The following is a 22,569-nucleotide window of genomic DNA, read 5'->3' on the forward strand; positions in this document are numbered from 1 at the left end:
GCATGTGTAAAATGGGATTAAATGCAGGCATACATACACATTTTTCTATACCACGAGGTATAAATGCATCTTTGTAAGCCATAGTTCAACAGGCAGCTTTGCCACCACCTACCAAATGTCTGAAAACATCTGAAAATACCTCCAAGCATGTGTTACCATGATATTCAAAGGGCATCTCTCCCTCTCTCTGCCTCACTGACTCCTTTTCATCCACTCCCTAGAAGATTGGTTCTCTGTGTGATAAAACAAACCACTCATCTCTAGTTTCTGTGCTTAAGGTCATGGCCAAAAGAGGCAAAGAAGCTGAGTGGGTTGTGCCAAAAGAGTTTTTATTGCTGTGGTCAGCATTTTTACAGTGCTTGCCAAAAATCAGGTAGAGAAAAAGTCTGACAGAGATGACTTTGAATACCTGCTAAGAAAAAAGGGGAATTTTTTAGAGGCAAATGTGAAGGAGGGCAGAGAGGGAAGAAGATTGGAACTATCCTTTGAATACCAGCCCCTTCAGAAAAGGCCTTTTAGCACACTTTAGCATGATCATGTCTCAGATGAAAACCAGAGCTGCCAGAAATGAAAACAAAGCAATACTGGGGGAAAAAGAAAAGCATCAGTAAAAGAGCATTGCTGGCATATATAGCCCGCAAACTACTATTCATCAATGCCTGTATTCTCTTAGACCTAAATCTTCTAGACAATATTTATAAATAGGCAGCACCAATCTGTTTAAAAGCTGGTAATCTAAATTCCTGGATGGCAAAAAAGATTATGTATCAGGAAAGGAACATAGTCTAGAAAACAAGTAATTCTGTCCCTGCTTTACAAATGCAGAGCTGCAGGACAGGGAAGTTCTTGTTCTCGTTTCATAGAGAGTTTAAGGCACAAGTTTGATGGATGAAGCTGGGCACACTGCTCACAGATTAATAATATGATTAATAATATGATCTGCCCTTTGCAGATCAGACCTGGAGAACTGACCAAGGTCAGGCAGGAGGCCTCTGGAAGAGAACACACATTTCCTGAGCTCAGTTACTGCTCTGACAAAGGAGTCACATCCACGTGGATAACACCCAAGGCTCTGGGTGCAAATGCTGTTCAAGACCTCTGCAGAGCAGCTCTCCCTCCAACTGGGGGATGGCAGCACAGCCCTTCACAGGATGCCTGCTCTGAGGTCAAGGACAGGGAACCCCAGGGAGATCTGACACCACAACAAATAGTTTCCATCCTTTAGAGAACGGGGCTTAAAGCAAACCCTTCTGTCAATATTTTCTAAGCCCTTCCCATTATACTCCTGTTCTCCTAGGGGCTGTGCATCCACTGATAGGGGTTCAAGCAACTGCAAAATTACAAAGGGATTTGTTTAGAGGGAAAGGGAGCAAAAAGAATTTTTTTTTTAAAAGTATGTCTAGAGGTGATTTAGTCCAAACCTCCACTGGACTATTGCTAGCAGCAGATCAGGACAATGAAAGCAAGTACTTTGAGCACTAAGCTCTATACTTACTTTGATGCAATCTAAAACAGTAAATAGGAACTATACGTTCATAAATCTTTACCCTTAGGAGGTCAAAATTACTTCTTCACAATCAAATTCATGTGTTGCCAAAGCACAGCCTGAAAGGTTTGTCAGATCTAGAAATTACAGGAACTCACTTGTTGTTCCTCCTACCCTTTTTATTTAGTGCCCAGGGAAGCTGAGATAAATCTACTTTACATGAACTTCCCTCCCCCCATCAGAAAGTAAGTGCTACAGTGAGAAATGATGCTCCTTCCCAACAACTGCTGCTGCTTTCTGAGCCAGCCAGTGTTAATGTAGCTGCTTGTTACATAGGAAAAGGGGACAGGATGCACAAATCAAAACACTCAGACAGGCGTGAAAGAGAGAGAGAGGAAACATGGAAGAAGCCAACCAAATCAAAACATGGAATAGCCACCCTGGCAGGAAAAGCTCTGTGTGTCAGAGCTGCTCCTCGGCTTCCTGGCTCATACATAATGTACCACTTACATTTAAGGTAAAATTGCTGTGAAATTATTGTTTATTTTGATATTTTAAACATATCCAGGTTCTGATTTCACTGACAAGAAAGAATCTTCATTTAAGTTGTCCATGGAATTTCAGACTAGAATCTCCTAGAATTTTCCTAGAATATACTTACATAGTCTAAGTGCAAGAGTTTTGGGAAGAAAAACCAAACCCAAGCAACCGCCAATAACTTTTCACAGAATGATTCCTGAATTTTCATATCAGATTTCACTTTGTATTGACTCCTGGCTTCTCATGCTTTTCTGGGTTTTTTTAAAGTTCCATTTTTTCCTCCTGATTTGCCCCATTCACTGCATACAGCCAAAAAAATCCACTTTATCCTGTATATTTATTAACTTCTTTGTAAACTTTTCCAAACAAAGTAATGACACCACTATGTACCTGTAATACTTTAATGAATCTCCTTTTTTTAAAGGACTCATCAAGACCTTTGATAGCTAAACATGCTCTGGTTTTGTAATTTATGTAGGGTGCATACTTTTCATAGGTTCCTGCTGCAAACATTTTCACTAATTTGCATGATTTTTCTGTTGAACCACCCAGTGATGCTGTACACTGGGTTCACTGTTATCCTGAATCACCCCAATCTGCCACAAATCAAACCAGAATTTGATCCATCATCTCCATTTGAAACACAACCATTTTACATATGCATTTGTTACATCTAGGATTTTTTTTCCAATACTGAATATTTTGCCAAGCAATAAACTGTGAGACTGAAGCTTTCAGAAATACCAGTTTAATGAGCTAAGCTACTACAAAATGTCATCAATTTACTGCAGTTCCAGGCTCTGTCCCACAAAAATTATGGTTCTTTTTAAAAATAGGCACAGTGCACACTGCATACTGCCATTAAGAAATACCAGTAATAATCACAGATTTAGAAAAAATTGCTGAATACCATGTTACCCATCAGAGAATTACAAAGTGCACTGACATGAGTAGTTAGCTACATTCCTTTTCCTCTGCCAGTGTAACCTCATTAAACCTGATATTTCTCTCACGTTTGTCTTCAGCACATTGTTCTGATCACAGCTTCATCACTCTTCAAGCCACTTAAAAAAGCATTACACATCTAAAACCAGAGTGCACTCATTACACTACAGCTTCAACAGCTACTCATGTATAATTCAACAATTTTTGCTCTGAATTAGCTTCTTATTCATAGGATCTGGTCTAAGTGTTCTTTTTTTCTTAAAACACAAAGAGCGGGGCAATGCTTAGAAAGGGAAGGTCCACTATAGCTAAACACTAACAAAAACCTTTAAAATGCTATTTTAGCATGTTAAGTGCACTTACCCCTCAGCATTCATCCTGCTCATTTACAGGACATACAAAGGTTACACTCAGAGTGGAGACAAACCTGAAGCGATTGCAAAGCTAAAAGCAGAACGTAAAATTTCCCAAGATTTGCTCTAATTACCAATGAACTTCCCCCAACAAAATCCCTCGTGCTAAAACATGCCACAAATCCACTTCCCCTTCATCCATTTTTTATAGTTAGATCTGAAGTTATTAGCAAATCCATTCAATGGTGTTATAAAAAAACTTTCCTTAATAGTCACATCTATTTTTCAAAGTAACTGAAAATTAATACAAGTTTTACTACAGGGTTCTGTTACCACTTGCATTTTCTTCATTCCTAAATTCAAAATTAGCTATGTCTGTAGTGGATTTATCAGCAAAATCCCTCTGGAATTTTAAGGATGCATTTGGTTTTACTTTTACATCCAATAAAAAAATATTTTGCACCTTTGATAAGGATGGAAGACTGGAAATCCAGTCATAATCCTCCCAAGTTTACAACACTGTCAAAGGTAAACCAGATATTATTATTCCAACAGTGAAATTATACATGAATGAACAGCTAAATCCCAGTGTACAGAAAAAGTAGATGAGCTGGATGAAGGGCTGTGTGTATGCTCTGAATGTACTTTGACTGGCTTTTATTTGCTTCTAATCATCAACATGAACTTCAGGAGAGAAAATACTCAGCATTTTCTTTGCTATAATTGCCATATAATTGATGAATAACACCTCCACTCTCTGAAAACTGGAACTGATGGGCAAATGCTGAAGGCCAGGGAAAAGCTCCCACAGCAGAGCAGGATGAGCAGTAAGAATTGCAGCACAGGCTGAGGTTTCTTGGGCTCAAAAGATTAGTTCCCAACACATGGAGCAGTGTCAGCATGCCAAAGTTCTCAGTCTCCACAAAGTGACTTCACTTTCACGGACACAACTTGCTTTTATTAACATAGGCTAACGTTTGCCTGCTTGGGGGACACTTCAGAAGATGAGTAAAATTATAACTGGCATGTGACAAAAATACTAGGTGTTACCTGCTGTGGGGTAATAAAAGAACTGCGTAGCACAGTATCTTCAGTTCTGAACACAGTACAGACACAGACATGTCAGAAGAGGCATTATATGAGATAAAACAGAGCCTCAAGGCTATGCCATAACCATGACTTAAATATTGGCTCACATAATGCTCCCTTTCAGGTTTTCTTTTAAACCAGCAAAAGAATTTTTACTCTTCAGCAAGATGTACCTCAAAATAAAACTTGGCATTTGTATTACCACGCTGGAATGTCATTACTTTTTACATTAAACTGGCAAACGTTCACTTTCTGTTCATTTATTTTGCCAATAATTTTTACACTGAGTTAATTTTACCTCTGACACATAGCATCTTTTCTCAACTATATGAACAGCCTTTAGCTCAGGGCCAGGCTCTAAAGCCTGTGTAACCTAGAGCTTGCCTTGCAGCCAGAAGAACTACAGAGAGATCTTGTAGATTCAGATCTCAAGAATTAAGCTACAATACGCAAAGGATTTGACTCAGGTAGGCTCAAGTCCTGCAAAATCCCTACAGGTAAGCCCCAATACATTGACCTCAATAATTAACCTTATTAGTCATTGCTATCTTTAAAGAGACTTGTCAAGGATATACACTACCTTCTCACTGAAGCAACAGTGGAGAAACTGTTGGACATGCACAAGACATGAATACAGCACAGCCCAGGCAGGACAGTGTTACAGTGGCCTTATTCAAGAACTGCAATTTATTGGAAAATTATTTCATTTCATTAGTCATTCAGCCCCACATAAAAAGTAACTGTATGTAGTACAACAGCCTCTCTTTTTCTGAGTGTACACATATATATATATATAAATTTAAATACCAGTAAAGTAGTTCATTACTTCTTGCACCTAGCTCAGACTGTAAATCTAAGAGTGGCAATGTCATTTCTACCTACCCTTTTGTCATTACCAATAGTGTATCTTTTTCGTCTACCTCATCATGCACAAAGTCATTGAAGAAAATTTTTCACACCAACACCTCCCATTTGTCAGCCAGGTGGGACAAAGTAACACTGAAGTAATGACTTGAAAAATCCCTTTGAGGATGTTATGTCAGTTTTGTTGAATTGATTTTCAAAATGTCCCCTTAACCTCTAATTTGTATAGTTTAAACCTCACTCAAGAGTCTGGACAGAAGCAGCTGCAATTTAAGGCTGCTTCTCTAAACAAGATTAGTTTCAGATAATCTAAAAAAGCACACTCTTATAAGATCATTCTCTTCTTTTTACCACTGTAGGAAAACACCATCATCTTTCCTTCAGAACTTTCTTCCTCCTCTGCAATTTGAACACTCTCCTCTGCAAAAGACTCCATTTACAAATTTTTTTACTCCAAGGCTGTACGTGCCCAGACACGACCAAGTCACATACACTTTCCAACCTCAGAAAAATTTCAGGAAATTACTTTTAGACAGTTTTCAGATTTTCAAATAAATTATACAAAAAACAAGAGAGAGAATGGACAGCAAAATAAAGAATTTAACATCTGACATGCAGCTGCATGCAGCTAACCTTTGTGCTTCCCTTTTTTCTCCTTTCTGGTGCTGCTACTCTGACAGCTCGCAGCTGCTGCCTTGGTTTTTTTAGTTGGTTTCGGAGCTTGGGCGTCCACTACCACCTTTACATCTTCCTGTTCAGCCTCCTGCACTGCTTCAGAGATTCAGCGTACCCCACCAAAAAAGAAAATAAACAGAGAGAGAAGAGAGAAACAGAGAGACGAGAGAATGAATTGAGAACTTTGCAAAGGCATAAAAGAGAAAGCAAACATAGCAGAGTTTGGTATTTCAGGCAATTCATGCAGTCAGGAGAGCCAAGTAAACCAGAATTTGCAAAGCTGGAGTAAAAATCTGGAAGTGTTAGGTTAGCTGAGATATATTTCCTTACATTTTTCTTCCTCACAATAATATATCGACTCCTAACTTCCAGTCCAAAAGTGACATCAGAATATTATTGTCTTACTGAGCTATTGTAGGAAGCATTTTTCCTCACAGTAAAGCTCTGCCAGAATGATCATCAACAGTGGCAGCATGAAGGCAGAAAAATTTTATTTTGACTTTGTAGCATCCATGCTTAAAGCTACATCCTAACTCTCTAAACAGGGAATCACCTGAAGGTTACTTTCAAAGCACATCTTGCACAGTCATGTAACACAGCATGATGAGTAGATTGGCCATGCATTTTATGGTGAAACTATACCCAAGCTGAATTTAAAAACTCTTCCTACTTTGTAGCATACACAAATTAATTAATCCCTTGGAAGGACTCTCTACAAAACATGCATGGCATAAATTGTGTCACCATAATTCTCGCAGTGTTCCTTGTTTTCAAAGTAAAAAGAGGCTTTATCATTTTCCTAAAAGTACGACACATTTTGAGGGTCATATTTGAATCTCTGAAAGCAACACACACCGTCACTCTTTTCTCTGGCTAGATCAAACCTCGAAGTTAGATAAATATCACAACTGCCTTCCTGAAATGCATAAAGAAACTGTCAAACTTCACCCCCCAAACTTTAGGGGGGCACCAAGAGTTTTTGGGGTTGGCTGCTGGTCACTGGTAAGTGCTAAGCCCATTGGCTTTTCGTGGTGGCCATGGTTTCTCTCCCTGGCACATGGGCCTCCCACCCTTTCCTATTCCCAAAACTAAAGGATTCTCTTTAAAAGGATAAAAAAAGGTCCACTAAGGACCATTATGGGAAAGAACTGGTTCCCCTAAAATTACTTTTAAAATATCCAGACAAACTTCTTAAACTCCCCAAAGACTAAATGATTCTCAATGACGTGTGGACTGACACTTTTCTCTCTCTGAAGGGGAAAATTCTCCCTAAGCTTCTGGTCTGTGAAGCAACTTTCCTCTTCAGCAAATCCTTCAAGCGCAAGAATAGAAATAGAAACACCAGGGAGATTCTCAGAGGAGAAAGATGAAACAGATTTAGTCATGTCTGTGTAGACTGCAGCTCCCAAACCCACTGCTACCCTCCCCAGCACAGCAATCTGTTATGAGCAGCATTGCATTCACAACACAGCAGGCACTTGAGGCACTCAAACACACGCTCCTTTTCTCATTGTGCAGAGGAAGGGTTCCCTTCCACAGAGAATATACATTAAATTATTGCAGGAGAGACTTGAAGTCCAAAGAAACAGCCTGTCACCACCCAATTTTTCATGTCTGCCTTTGTCAAACACTAATCACAGGACTGCAATCCCTTTGCTGAGCGGAAAGGAGCAGTGGAAATGAGTAGGGCAAAATCAAAGGAGTGAGTGCACAGGGAAAATGGCACATAAAAGACAGTACTCTGGGTCCTACATCCACAGGCATGGCAGCCTCAGACTATGCAGGGAACCAGAGTCAGTTCCCCACAGTCTTTAAATAGGGGTGATTTGCCAACCCAGCATTTATGCTATATTTGTACCTCAGTCTCTCTCTAAAAACTCGTCTGTGTTCTTTTAATTGTTTTGAAGATGGTAATCCATGTTATAATTAAATTCAGTACTTTACAAATTACCTACATTAAATGGCCAGGCAGTTCTCTAAATCATTTTAAATCCGGCTGTATTCATTCACTCAAAAGAAGCACCATTTACTTGGTGCAAAGCAATTATCAATCAGCAAAGGATGAAACTTTCTGACATTATTAATTGCAAAGTTCAAGACTTATCTTCTCTATCTTGCCAGGCATTCTTTCATTTTACCAGTAAAGCCCTGATGTTTTTTGAGTTACTTTTGCCTCAAAACTTCAAGCAAGAGGTATCTGATTGTAATTTCAGTGAGGGAGCTCCAAAGGACAGAGAAGAGAATATTTCCATTGCTTTTCTCTGTGAGGCAGAGAGCAGGATTTCAGCCCAGGAGCCATTCTGAGACCTTGGCTGCTGTCTGTGGTAAATGGACACAAGTGATGGAGGCTGCAAAATAAGATTCAAATCATAAAGGTAATGATACTGTGCCTGGGTTCATGACAGGAATTGGCACAGAATGTCCTGTTTCCAAAGGGTGCATTTCTGAGCATTACCATTACATTTAAAGTACTACCTCTATAATAAATACAAATTTAATCCCAGCATGCCATCTCCACCACAAAATCATCTCATTCTTACCTTTTAGCTATTTGGCAAATAGCAGACCTCAGCTAAGGCTCACCCACTCACTCATGTTTTCTCCGGTGTTGTCTGCAGATACCAAAGAAAGTTTGCTTTCTGTATGAATTCAGTTCAGGGCATAGCCTTGCACTTAGGCAAGCTCCTGTCAACAGGCCAGCCAGGATTTGGATCCTTGCAGCCTGCAGACCCAAAGGGGCAGGTCTGTGAGCCTCCCCTGCTCAGCTGGTCCAGCAGGCTTGGATGTGGAGCAAAGTGAAAAATCCTGTTTTCTGTTTCCAGTGCCTTCTCCTGCCCTGGAGAGTTGGAAGAAGGACCATTTCTAAGGGCTGTGTACTCACTCTGCAGCTGGTCATTAGCATGTGCAGCTTTGAACTTCTCCAACCAGCATTCCTTCCAGGCTGCCTTTGTGGAGATGAAGCAAGCCAGAGAGGCAGTGTTTATCCCCAGCCATGTTGTCAGGGGATCAAATGTCTTCCCCTCTGCCCTCTGCTGCATCTTTGGATCATTATCTAACAGACTGACAAGAATTTCCCTCCTCAGCAGGATGGAAACCTTGAGGTTAACTCTAGCCTACATTCTCCACAGGCTCTAGATAGCCCATAAAACAATTTACAGTTCCCTGCAAGAAAGCCTGAATAAGGAAAATGAGATAGACTGGCACCCTAAATAATATTCATTGATACAACAATATGATTACGTCCTTTGCTGGACATCAAAAAGTTAAAAACAGTGATAGGCAGCACCAGAGGATGAATAAATTAAGAACCTTAAATGCAGCTATATGGGGATGAAATTTCAGAGACTGTCACTCAAAAATGCATTAATTTCAGTATAGCTACCCATTTAGGCAGCTTTAAAAATCCCTACTGACGTTATCTTAAACAGTAGGAGACTAGATTTGAAAATCTGTCCTGATACTTCATATGCCCACCCCAGATTATTAACATCTTCACTTAAAAAACACAGAGATTTTCCTTTTCAATAAGAATTATTTGTTTGTAACAGAATTTGCATTCAGACAAGAAAAAAATGGAGGAGCAAGTACTGTAGTGAGTCAGCATTCCAAACAGAAAAATCCACTGGACTCTCAGACCTGGTATTTCACTCTAGTTTGAACTCAATAAATTGTAAAAAAAATGTAAAAAAAAGTTTTGAGGTAAATGCCAAGCTTACAAATAAAATAACAACATGATTTTAATTTCAGTATTATTCATGCATGTTCATTAAATCAAGTACTGACTACTAACCTCAATAGAGTATTAAAAAAAGTATTTTTTGGGAGACAGAAGGGAGCACAGATTGCAATAGTAATTCAGGATCTGAGATGAAAAGAAAGAGGAACAAACAGCAAACAGTCTGTTAACATAATACAGGTGAGCATGGAAGGGCTTTGTCAAGGCAGACAAGGGCAGTGTCCCAGCTTTGCCTTGCATCTCCAATGGCCTAATTCAGAAAAGGGGAAAAAAGAAACCTCTCCATGAACCAGTTCTGTGATAGACAACACAACAGTCCAGGTTACAGGGATAAAGCTACAATGCACAGCCAGATAAAAGAATGCAGTTTGTAAGCATGTGAGTAAACTATGATGCAGACAATCCAAGTTCTTTTTCAACTCTGTAAATTACCCACATATATTTATATGAGTGGATGAAAATGTAAAACATGTCTTTCCATCTGGCCTTCATGATGAGAAGTTCACATAGGAAATAAGTTTCAAAGCAGCATGAATGAAAATGCAGATTTCCTTTTGCCATTTGTATGACCATATTTCTTGATATGAGTGCTTGTACACTCTTATGATCTTAGAGAAGGAAAAAAAAATCTATGAATCATAACTTACCAATCTCTATCACATAAAAATGCCATGTGCAAAAAAAAGGGTGCTTTTGATCAGTACATTATGCGAAGAATGAAGTAAATGAAAAATCACAAAAAGAAAAAACAATTCTAAAATTGTGCAGTCTGTCTGGAAAACACTTTAAGTAGAAAGAGGCTGAACCAGACAATGAGGTATGTGAGGCAAATATAAGGCAAACATTCATTCTATTTACCAACATCCTCTCGACATTAAAAGTGAAACCCAGAACAAGTACCATGCAAAGAAAGATGAACTACAGTTCAGTCAGGGTGTACCTTAACAACTCCATGGGAATTGGATGTCTTTTTCTTACTGTTGCCTGAGAAGCTCTTGTGTTTGACTGTAAGAATGGCTTGTTGCTTTTGTTTATGAAGTTCTAGCCTTAGTCAGTCTTGCTGCTTATTTGGGCTGTTGTTCATTCTTAGTTTATTTAATAAACTTAGATTTTACACTGGTCAAGAATTTCCACAATCATCTAAAAGACACTGGAGTCTATCAGAAATATTCTGAAAATGGACAAACCCATTTACAGTGCAATTAAATATTTCTATTAGTTTTACCTAGACCACACAAATAGTTAAATACAAGGATCTGAATAAGGACAAGGACTCTGGTGTGTTAGTTACTGGTTAATCACATGCAAACATTTGATTCTTTCCTCAAAATACTTACAATCAAAGGCATTACTCCTTCAGCTAGTAACTTACAGTCAGATTCCAGATTCCCAAAACCTTATTGCTAGTAAATTCCCTAAGGCTCCTTGCAGTTTATGCCTCCAACAGTGATGTGATGACCAGGCTGATGCTGCAAACCTGAAAATACTGAGAAGTGAAATGGGATGGGTTTTCTAGTGCTCCAAAAAAAGGAACCAATGTACTTGGGAACTTGGTGCTGCTTAAGGACATTATTAAAAGCTCATTGGTCTAAGAGTTCCTCAGAGAGAACAAGGGAAGGAATTAAACAAAAGTTTCTTCTAAACCCCCACATACCTGCTGCCTAATCCTGGGGAGGGGGAAGGCAAAGGCAGCATGTGAAGTGGAGAGTTGATAGCAATGAACTAGACTTTGGGAAAGCAGACAACTAATAAGGAAGCTAAAATGATCTATGAAAAACCTATGCCAGGAAGATGAAAGATAGTGATAAATTACATAATTACTTTGTGATACTGGAGCCTTGAGAGCGCGACTAGGCTTTAACTGCCCTGACCACCCTCCCTGGGGGGTTCCACCCACACCCTGCCCATGGGCTTTGCTCCAGCTGAGCCCAGGGCTGTGCTGGAGGTGCTGCTTCCCAGCCTGTCTCCTGGGAGCATCCTGGCACTGCAGGCAGCTCATCAGCCCAACGGAGATGTTTGCACTGCAGAATCTCTTTTCCACCCTGACTGGTGCCCTGCAGGGCCCTGGCCCTGGTTCATCCTTTGCCAGGTCTGGGGCTGCAGGGAATGCTGCTGGCAGCTCTTCCTGCCCTGTCTGCAGCCTCTGGGATGGGACTCTGCCTGCCAGGGCACTTCCTGTGCTGGGGGCACCCCCCCTCCTGGCTCCTGAGATACTGCCCAGGACAGAAAACAGCTACATATCAAGTAGTAACTGAAAGTAAATACACTACAAGTGGGATATTAAAGGAAAGAGAAGGGAGTTTCTCAGGCCATTTCCTCTAAACTTTCCTCTCAAATAGTTCAATACCAAGAACCACAAAAAGACCTGTGGAACACTTGCTACCCACTGCCCTCTGCTCCTTGCTGCTGTGTTAGTTTATTTATTTTGGAAATGCACTGGTGCAGTAAGGACTGCTGACAAATCAAACAGATGCTTTAAAGATTAAGGTGAAGAGACTGCAGCTGAAGTAAAGATTTCAGAATATCTGCTTATTGGAAGTTAAGTATTTTGCCCACATGATGTTTGGAGTGCTGCCTGATCTCTCAATGTTAACAGCCCTTAGCAAAGAACATTCCTTGCTATCTTCAAAAAAATAAACTAATACCTACTCATTCCAAGGTCAGTGGAAAACAGGGATGGAGAGACACTCTTCTGATGAGCAGGCAAATACATGATTTTTAAAATTAATACTTAATTGATGTCATCTTTTAAAGCTGACAGCTAAGGATGCTCATCAGAAAACTCTCTCTCATCATTCATGGTAAATAGCAGAATGACACGTCAAATTTAACAACCAAACCTATGAATTGTCATCAGAGGTCTGTTTAACACACCACACAGCCATTAAACCTAGATGTGCTGCCAAATGCCAGAGGAGAAAAGTAAAAAAGTCATTCTGCCTTTTTACACATGGTTAATCTAAATCGCTAAATTGGAAGTTGCAATGGAAATTACTCTGAGAGTATCTAATTGAAAACATTTTTAATTTCAAGTCTTATATAAAAACACCACAGCTGCAACAAAGTATGGCAATATTAATGAAAGCATATCTGGCACTCATTCAAATCTCTGCCTTCCTCAGTGCTGTGAAAAGAAAAATCACTCCCTAGTGGAAATTCACCATTTTCACAGAAGTAAAATCTCTGTAAAAATGGGCTTTCAGCATTTGCATTAAATGTAATTAAATAATGTAATTAAATTGTTGCAGTAATTAGTGTATCTCTGCAGGCTATTTGGCTCCAGGAATGCTCAGTATTTGCAATCCAGATTGAAAGAACTGTATTTGTAGCAGAATTCTGCAATGTCAAATCAGGCTAAAATGTTTGTTCAGGTTTTCAACAAACTTCACAAAATAAGTTGAGTAAAAATACATGAAAACAAGCAAGCAGATATAACTGTGACATATTACAGAACAGCAAGTAAAATTTAAAAAAAAACCTTAAACAAACATGTACCAATATGTCCTTATGAAGGACACTGAATTGAAAATAAACCAGAACACATGAGGAGAAGACAATGTAAGTGATCTTTCCTACAAAGAAGGATTAAAATTCTTCTGGTAAATGAATGCCTTTGTTGTCTTTTATTTAGAATTTAAATTTAATAGCAATACAAAAAGTTGCTATTGGTTCTTATGTGGCTGTTTATAATGATGAAATAGCAATTGAGCTGAGAAAGAGAGAGGCTTTATTGTAAACAGAGCCATGGAACAACATCATGGAAGTCAGTGGAAGGATACCTATTCCTTGAAATGGCAGGCAGATAAATGTGGGCCCTAACTCTACGTACCTGATCTGCAGGTGCTGATGACTGTGTTACCACTGGCTGAGACTCCAGCTCAAACTATCCCCTTATAGACCTGGGTGCCAAGGAGATTTTATCTCATGTTGGTCTTTTCAGCCTAATTCATCTCAGTTCCTGCAGGTAACTTTTGCTGCTATTAGTTAATTGGGCATTATGCCAACAACAAAAGGGTTTAAAAAAGAAATACTACATGCAAGTCATTCACAAGGTACAGTATCTGAAGACTTTTATCTGTAGGTGAAATACGGGACAAATGAGAAGAAATGTTCTGTGTGGAGACTCGTGCATGGTGGATTCTGCAGAGCCACTTCCTCACTTGAAGAGCACACATCTCCTTAAAAGAGTCATGGTACCCAGAGGAATTGCTAGCAACTCTTGGCAGGGAACAGAAATACCATTTTGTCCTACCAATATGTCATTTCTCTGCCTTGAAGTCATCTAAGAAAAAAAAATTATGGCATTTCTGGTAATACACAATCAGTTTAACTAGCAAAATACAGTGTTCTACCCTATCTACCCACAAGTAGCTCACCAGGCTGATGCTCTATTCCAGAACAAGAATGACTAACTTTCTACTCCAATCTCTGATAATTATTCTGGAATTAAATGAGTTTTTACTGCAGAGTAGAGTTGCCCATGAGGGAACCATTGCAGCACAGATAATGGCATCAGAATAAGCAATGGCAGTGTATGAAGGAGAATTTCCCAGCACAGTTAATGGCATCAGAATAAGCAGTGGCAGTGTATGAAGGAGAATTTCCCAGCACAGAAAGCCCAGCATCTGAGAATTGCTGAGATGCTATCTCTGACCTACTTTGCTCAAAGTGCCATAGAGATATCTCCACACAGGCACCCAATTATTTGTTGAAATCAACAAGTACTTTTGTGCTACACAGAACCAGTGCAAGCTAAAAGAGAGAGTAGAGCAGGATGATAGGTGGAAAGAAGTGTTCTTTCTGTAGCATTTGCTAGCACAGGAATTGATTTCACAAACATGCTCATCCAAGCAGTGTAGTTCATTCAGTAGAGCATCAAGTCCCATCAAAGAGCCATTCTCAATTTGGAATCAGCATGCCCATAACAGCCACAAATGAACGGAAAAGAGCAGAATAGTTCTTTAGAAACAGCCCAGCTGTCTCATGCATCCGACACTGCCACATACAAATGTTTTCATTGAAGGGGAAAAAACCTGCCAGCCCTGAAGCTCAATGCAACAGTTAAAAATGGTCATCAAAACCCAAAAATGTTCCCTGCAAACTGGGGAATTGAAGATATTAAGCACATTCCCAGAGAAGGCCACACCAAAAAAGGACATTTTGAGAGTTCTTGTAATATTTTCAAAAGCAACGTGACTAACAAAGGATTTTACAAGGCAATAAAACACCCTGCTCTAGGTAATTAAATTCTTCTAAGCTGGCTCTTGCAAACTGCACGGTTTATTGCAAGGAGAGCTGTCCCAAGGGATTAACAAATGTCATGTTGAATATGAGAAACATTATATTTCTTTGCTTCTCTGAAACCTTGTGAAACATTAAAAGGGTTTGAGAGACAAATTTAGAACAAACTGATTTAAGGAGGATAAATCCTAAGTATTCCAATGAATGGTGTGATATAATATGACAGGAAGGGTCACTTTTACCTTAAGAGCACAGTTAATCTCACTTATACTGAGAAAATCCACTCTGGTGCAAATTGGTGTACAATTTAGCTCAGTTAGTTCATATATGAAATTTGTTACCAATTATGTGATGATAATGTCTTTTTCTCAGGTTTGTGAAAATTAAAACCTTGATCAACTCTCAATATAAGTGGTTTAGTAAACGGCACTCTCTCTCTGCTATATTCCTCAGAATAGCTCTGCACCTTTAATAAACTCTTGAGTGTAAGAGGAAAAAGAGAAAATTTCTATTTTGTCTGATTAAAAAACAAACACACTAGATGTTTGTGCTAAATCAAATATTTTGGTTTAGACTGGAAAGCAATTCAGTTTAATCTTTAAAAATTACATACCAGACCCTGAGAAACAGGCAGTAAAGAGAAATATTACTAATTTTTTTAGTATTTAATAGAAAAAAAAAATTAAATAATAGTAAATTGAAAAAATAATTCTCCATCTGAAACCACTTATGGTATCCTATTTGCTTATAGAAACAAGATTTAAAAAGCCCATTATTACCAAAACCTCAACATTGCTTAAAAGCAATGCAATTTCCAGATTCTAACAGTAAATTCTGTAGCTGTAATCAGCTAAAAATTTCCACCAATTGCTAACCAGGAGGAAAGACTCTGAAACCTGCACTTCTCAGAGCAGAATTTGTTACTGTAAACTAAATAACCACCTTTTTCTCATGGAAAATAAGACCACCAAGTGAAAACAAAATGACAGGGAGACAAGAAGTCAAGCACATGGAGTAAAACTGACAGAAATTTGAACTGAATGCTGGGTTAAGTTTTTGTTTGTATAAGAGTAGGATACTGGTTGTTTCTGGTTTTTTTAACAGAGTTAGATTCACAAAGGCATATTAAGATTTAATGTGTAAACCCCAAAACCTAAGTACCCTGCCACCTAGCACCATTCCCAGCCAGAAATCTGCCAGCTGCATTCCCAATCAATATCAGTAGATACTGATTCAGCTCCAGTCCCACAAACTCACCAATAGTCAGGGAATAAAGCCTTTTGCTACTGAAGCTTATGAATCCCTTATGAATTACATTTAACTTAATGATCTGAAAAACAAGAAAACTGGAAAATTACTGCTCTCTGTAGATCTTGGAGGTGTTACCAACCTGGAATGATATCAACAAGAGTCAAATTTTGGACAAGGATTACCCAAGCTGCCCCTTAGGAAATCCTGAGGAAAAGTACACACATATCATTTTAGAGGGACAAAAAGCATGGACAATATGAGGACAGAACTAAATAATGCCTGGTTCCCTTAGGATTTATTTCTGATTATTAAGGTCTTTGAAAAGAGATGGCATTATAATTTTTTCCCCTGTAGGTGTGACACCTGAAGTGACTCTATCCCTACTGGATCCTATAATCTTTAATGAGAAAATGGAGACATTGTACAAGTTTGTAATGTTCTTCTCTACCTGTTTTAATGGACTTTGGAGAAACACAGAATCGTTGAAATTACTATCTTCAGTCCTAGCTGAACTTAGTTAACAGGTTTCAAATTTATCATTACCTCTGTAAGGCTTAAGCAAAATTGCATGCAGAGGAACATTCAGAGTGGAACCCATCAGCTTCACTTAGTAGGAGCCAAGGCTGAAGACACTTTAATAGCCATGGCAGAAGGGACAAGCTGTCTCTTTCCCAGTTCAGCACTGAAATGGCAGATAGGTACCTTGCTCCCTCCCATTAGAATTGCAAATTCTGATGGTTTTATCCCGAGTGAAGGATATATCAATGATTTACTAAAACATGCAAAACAAGAGCTTTTGTTCTCCTGAGCATAAAATGAGCACCACACCAGGACTCTGAGCAAATACAGCTGCAGGAGCTGGCATTCTGTACCATGATATATGGTGCTGCTGTTGCTGTTGAGATAGGACTCAACCAGCGGGGCCTGCTCCTCCGAATGTTTCGTCCTGCGCGTCCTTGCCCGGCTGTCCACGTTGGACTGAACCATCAGTGGCTCCTGGCGCTTCTTCTTCTGCTTCTGTTCCAGCAGTGCTCTCTGGAGAAAAGACAGAGAAAAACATCTGTTACTGCCCTCCAAACAGGAGCAACCTACCCTGGGAAACAATGGTCAGCTTTACCCCTTCCCAGCTCTACAGCGGTGGCAGTTGGCAGGTGGGAGATTGGGATGTTGGCTTACAGGAAACCTTTCCAAAAAACCACCACAACCAGCCCACTGCTGAAACACCTTCTGCTGAAAACAGCAAATAATTAAAATACATCTTTCTGAGCAGCCCACCAGCTGTCAGAGCTTGCTTGGAAATAACCCTTGGGAAAACAACAGTGTGAGAATACTGGCTGTGAAGCAATGGGAGGGTAAGCAAGGGCACGAGGCAGAGATGCCAATTTCAGTTTCTGTAAATTAAAAGCAGGTAATTGCAAACTAAAATCGAGTGATAATACTGGACACAAGCCTAATTTAACAGTTATAATAGATGAACTTTAATTAAACACTTAAATTTCTCAGCTAGAAAACCAAAACCTTTGGCATCCACTGGCACCATAGGGACTTTATTTGAGCCCTCTTCCGCAACTTTAGAGAACTGAACTGTTAATTTTACTTATCTATTACCTTACCTTTTCCTTGCTTCTGTACAGTGATATTTTAGCTTCTAGGAAGGAGATGCAATAAAACTGAGGAATAAAAATGGAGAGTGAACTCTTTCAGCTCCCTAAGTTGTGTTAACACCTCAACATGACTCCACCATAATCAGAATTAAGTACAGGATTATGGCATAAACAGTACTTGAATTTGAAAATGAGATTATGTTAGACATGCAAGCTGATGAAATAGTGGCAATAGACAAGGATAAAATTAAACCCACAAGGTTTAACTATAAAAATGACAACATTTTTTGAGAGGGTGACCACGGAAAAAGTAAAAGCAGAAACCTCAACTCCCATTAAAGCTTGATGACACAATTCCCTCAGATTTCATGTTCTGACTCCCTTGTGCAAGTCATGTAGGAATGCAGTCAGAAAATAGGCAACACAGCACACAGTGCCACTAGGTTACAGCCATAAGAGCTAAATCCACTGAAAAAAACCATTGTGGTTAACCTCTGTTGGCTGGTGTGACTGCTCCATCAGTGGGGTAACAAATACATTGTACAACAGCTTAAAACAAGTCCAAGGCAGTGGGAATCACTCAAACCACAGTCAGAAGACAAATTTTAATGGAAATTAGACTTCTGAGTTAACTTCAGCCTCCAAAGATCTCTCTTCTGCATGCCCCAATCAGAGGATGCAATTTTCTATCAATTATCAGTGTTTTCATTACTCCAGGATTCAGATTTTAGGGAGCAAGGTCCTCCTCCAAAATCTTACCTGTCTGTCAAGCTTCTGCTGACGCAGGCTGCTCCCCTCATCATCCAGAACACTGCAAAGACAAAGAGTACATAATTGGAACAAATTTATCACTCAAAACAACACCTAACAGCACCCAGTCGAGGAAACTCTCACAGGAGTTATCCATACAAAACCCACTATGTCCATGGAAGTGTGCCTGCCCTAACTGAAAAAAACTTGGCTTCAGAGGATTTAAATGCAGTCCCCAAAAAATTGCAAAACTCTGGCTCACACAAACTTCAACAAAAATATATAATCAGGCAGCTCACAAAGAAATGCAAAATCCAGTGTCTACAGCTTGGATTCTTTTCCACTCTCTTCTAATGGAAAACATCAATGCATAGAGCACTGAAATTGAAAAATTGCATGTAAAGCCTAGAAAAAGGGAGGAGTGTAAGTGAACTGCTTAGCAACTCAGCAGTATTTAAAATTATGGTAGAAAAACTAACCACCTAATCTTTTGCACACTGAAAAGCATAACATATTCCTGAATATTCCTGGATATTTATTCCTGAGAAGCCACACACTTGAACATTTAGAGGTAGGCAAGATGAACAGCATTGCTCAGTGCCATATTTCTCTCTGCTAATTGTTGCTTGTTGGGAGCATTGAATGCTCCTGTGCATTCAATCATTTTCATTAATTAGATATTAAAGACTGGCATTGAAATCAAAAAGCTATTTTTGTAAAGTACTTTAGCAAACTACTGACTAGGCTTTATTTTTCTGGAGAACAAAGGTCTCTATTGTAAGGACACTATAGTTAAACATTGAACATAGATAATTGAATCTTTTAAACAGTAATAGGTCATCTAGAGGGAAAATAGTGTTATAGAACAAAAACAATGGCTTCTTACAAGGAAAATTAATTTTCTCCTACAATACACTTTTATAAAATGTTAGCCCCTTCTCTTATATCACTCTTAACAATCAAAAAGGGCAAAAAAAAAAAACCAAAATCCAGGACAAACAAACCTGGATTCTGACCTACATACAAACCAACAGTATTGCAATGGAAATTGCATTAAAAATGTGAATCTCATGTATTAATTCACAGTCTTTAGGAGACAGTAACACTGCAGTAGAGCTAGAACAGTTAATAAAGGCATGCAGAATGCCCCCTTTCCAATGCCAGCATTATCAAAGACCTATAATTAAGCATTTCTGGTGGAATCAGCCTTTTACAATTTTTATTAGGTTATATGCTACAAAAGGCTGATGTTCCACAGATTGAAACTGTGCTGTTCAAGTACCTCAGGTATGAAATTACCATCTCTGGCAGAAGTAATGCATTGCCCATACTCCACAAAAAAGATTAGAGAAAAAAACCCCTCACAGTCATAAAAATGTTCTGCTTTACACCAAGCATTCTTCATTTTATAAATTACAGAAGTTATAAAAGGAAGACACACATTCCTCTATGGTATACAATATCAGGTGTGTAGAAGAGTGTTTCACTATGGCTGCAGCAGTATTAGCTGCACTGTCAGAAAGCAGAACTACCCTAATGCAGAATTTTGGCCAAACAATTGAGTAAAAGATGCCTAAGTGTAAAGTTTCAGGCTCAATGGCCTGAACAAATCCTCCTCATTTCAGACAATGCCTGAAAAAAAGCCAAAACCATGCAATGATGCTAACAGAGACCCCAAGAACTGCAGAGGCAGCAATGCATACATCATTCCAGCATCCATGTCCTGGCATGACACATTGAACAGAACAAGGGGGCAGGAAAATGTCCTGTGCCTGCATGGGAAGCCACAACAAGGCAAATTCAGGTTCAGACACAGCTCCTGTATGTCTCTTAATGGCCAGCTGTAGCATGGTAAACATGGCAGTTTAAATAACATCAGACAGATTTGCATTCAGCATTCTAGGAACGCAAAGCAGCTATCAGATACACCAGAGGACTGCCAAAAAAATATAAAACTCCATCCAAAAACTATGGATGTTGCAATGCTAAAGCACCTCTCCACATTGCCCTTCTTACTGCAAGACTTTTTTTTTAAGCTTCTGAATATATGCAATCAAAGCTGAGACTGAGAGCAGCATACCTTGAAAACCAGATGACAATGTCATCTGGAGCTTCCAGCTCTGTCCTTATCCACTTCATATTTAATAAAGTTCTGAGTAGTTTTCCACAACCTTTTTTAGGCATGCATAAATGACAAGCCTTGCATTTAACATTCAACAAACAAAACTGAATTCCAGCTTTCTTCACTGACACCAAGATTCAATAGAATATGGTTGCTTCAACAATCCTCTCCCCCTCCAGGATGCTGTACTGGTATGAGAATGCATTGCCCCCAGCACTCTTCTGAATCCTTCACAGGATAATGTTAAAAAAGGCATTATTACCACCAACTCTATCTATTTTAACAGTTACTTGGTTCCAGTATCACTGGAAAGCTGCAGTTCTGCCCTTTCTTCATGTCTAATAACACTTCTGCAACTCCAAATACAAAAGGGGTTCAGTTTAGCCTATATATTCTGCTACAACAACAGAGCACTCCACTTTCAGACTGCACTTTGTCAGTGTTCTCTGCAGAACTGCTGGACCTTGGAGTTGCTGACCAGCAGCCAACATTTCACGTTCCCCAATTTCCAATGAACAAAGTCTCCTGAAACTGGGTGACTTCCAAGATATGCCATTAAGGGAAGTCAGGGTTTAAATACATGCATGCATAAATAAGTAAGTAAATAAATAAATAATATAAGCTCTGTTTCCATAGCAATTCCATCAGGCTCTTGCTCCCTTGAAAAACATCTGCAGAGGACTCTGAGATGAATTGTGTAAGTGCCACTGACCCTTTTTCTCACACTTCACTGAGTCCTTGCAGAAAGATTTAGCAGATCATCTCACCACAGCACCTGGCATTCTCTCAGATGCTCCAGGGTCCAAGAGCTGAAATCCAGCTCTGGATTTCTGCCTTTTATTTCTTTGGAAAACATAAAAGTGTGTAAGCAGAAGCACAGCCTTTGCCTTTCCTCAAAAGAGCAGGAATCAATTGCTCATCCCTCTGGAAAGGTTGTGCACATGGTGAGGACCCAGCCTCTCCTGCCCAGTCTTTTTATTGCACTCTGGTCCAAATAACTGGAATGGTCAGAAACTAAAGGCCCAGTACAGCAGAAAAACTGTGACAGAAAGATGGCAGGAAATAATCGCAGAGAGAGAGAGAGAAAGAGAGAGAGGCTGTTAGAACAATTCTGCCTACATGTTTGATGTGATGCTAGAAAATCCCAGGAGCAGCATGAAACTCAGTCAGATTTAATAGAGAGATGTAACTTTATAATTCATGAAAATTGAATTATTGAAGAGCATGCATACATATTAGCAATCTGCTCAGCACACTGAAGTATCCTGAAGATCCAGTAAGATTAATTTTTACATCTATAAGATCAAGGATCGTGCATCTGCCTGGCATCTTGGCTATGGCTCTGACCCACTTAAAACAAAAAGCAATTTTACACTATACATAATATTGTAAACAGCCTTTCAGCTCTGCAGTAATAGTCTAGTCCAAATTCAGCTGACAGGTCAGAGCCTGGATATATTTCCTAGCAGATACAGAAAAAAAACATCCTTCCATACAGAACCTGAACAATCTACCCATTTAGAAGTTACTAGTGCTGGGTTTAAGAAGTCAAGCCTATAGCTACCTATTGTAAAGATTCATATCAGTTGCCTGGACCAAGGACCACAGAGATTTAAGTATTATCTTTAGACAGCATTATTTTCAAATTTCAATCATGGCATTCGAGTCAAACATCTCAACTCCTGTTTTTTAAAGGAAAAACATTAAAAGTAAAATCACATTTTAGTCAATGTATTATTTTTTCATACTACTCTTTTAAGACACAAAATCCATTTTGCAGAAACAGTTTCGACATTGAATTCAATTTATAGTAAGCCAGGCTTACTAAAGTACTGCATGTCATAACAAAGATGAAAACATGTGAAAGAATTTTAGTATTCTAAGCTTTTAATAATCTCTGTTCCTTAAAAAAC

General features: G+C 39.1%; 1 protein-coding gene across 1 annotated transcript in view; it reads right to left on the reverse strand.

Moving 5' to 3' along the window:
• The window catches only part of TUB (TUB bipartite transcription factor), an 80,962-nt gene that overhangs the window by 28,477 nt on the left and 29,916 nt on the right, over window positions 1–22,569 (reverse strand). Inside the window, 3 exon segments of the mRNA XM_031061353.1 lie at window positions 5,911–6,048; window positions 17,053–17,215; window positions 18,544–18,595. Of these exon segments, the coding sequence (XP_030917213.1) occupies window positions 5,911–6,048; window positions 17,053–17,215; window positions 18,544–18,595 (353 nt within the window).

This window comes from Geospiza fortis, unplaced genomic scaffold, assembly GCF_000277835.1.
Source record: "Geospiza fortis unplaced genomic scaffold, GeoFor_1.0 scaffold327, whole genome shotgun sequence".
Classification (NCBI taxonomy): Eukaryota; Metazoa; Chordata; class Aves; order Passeriformes; family Thraupidae; genus Geospiza; species Geospiza fortis.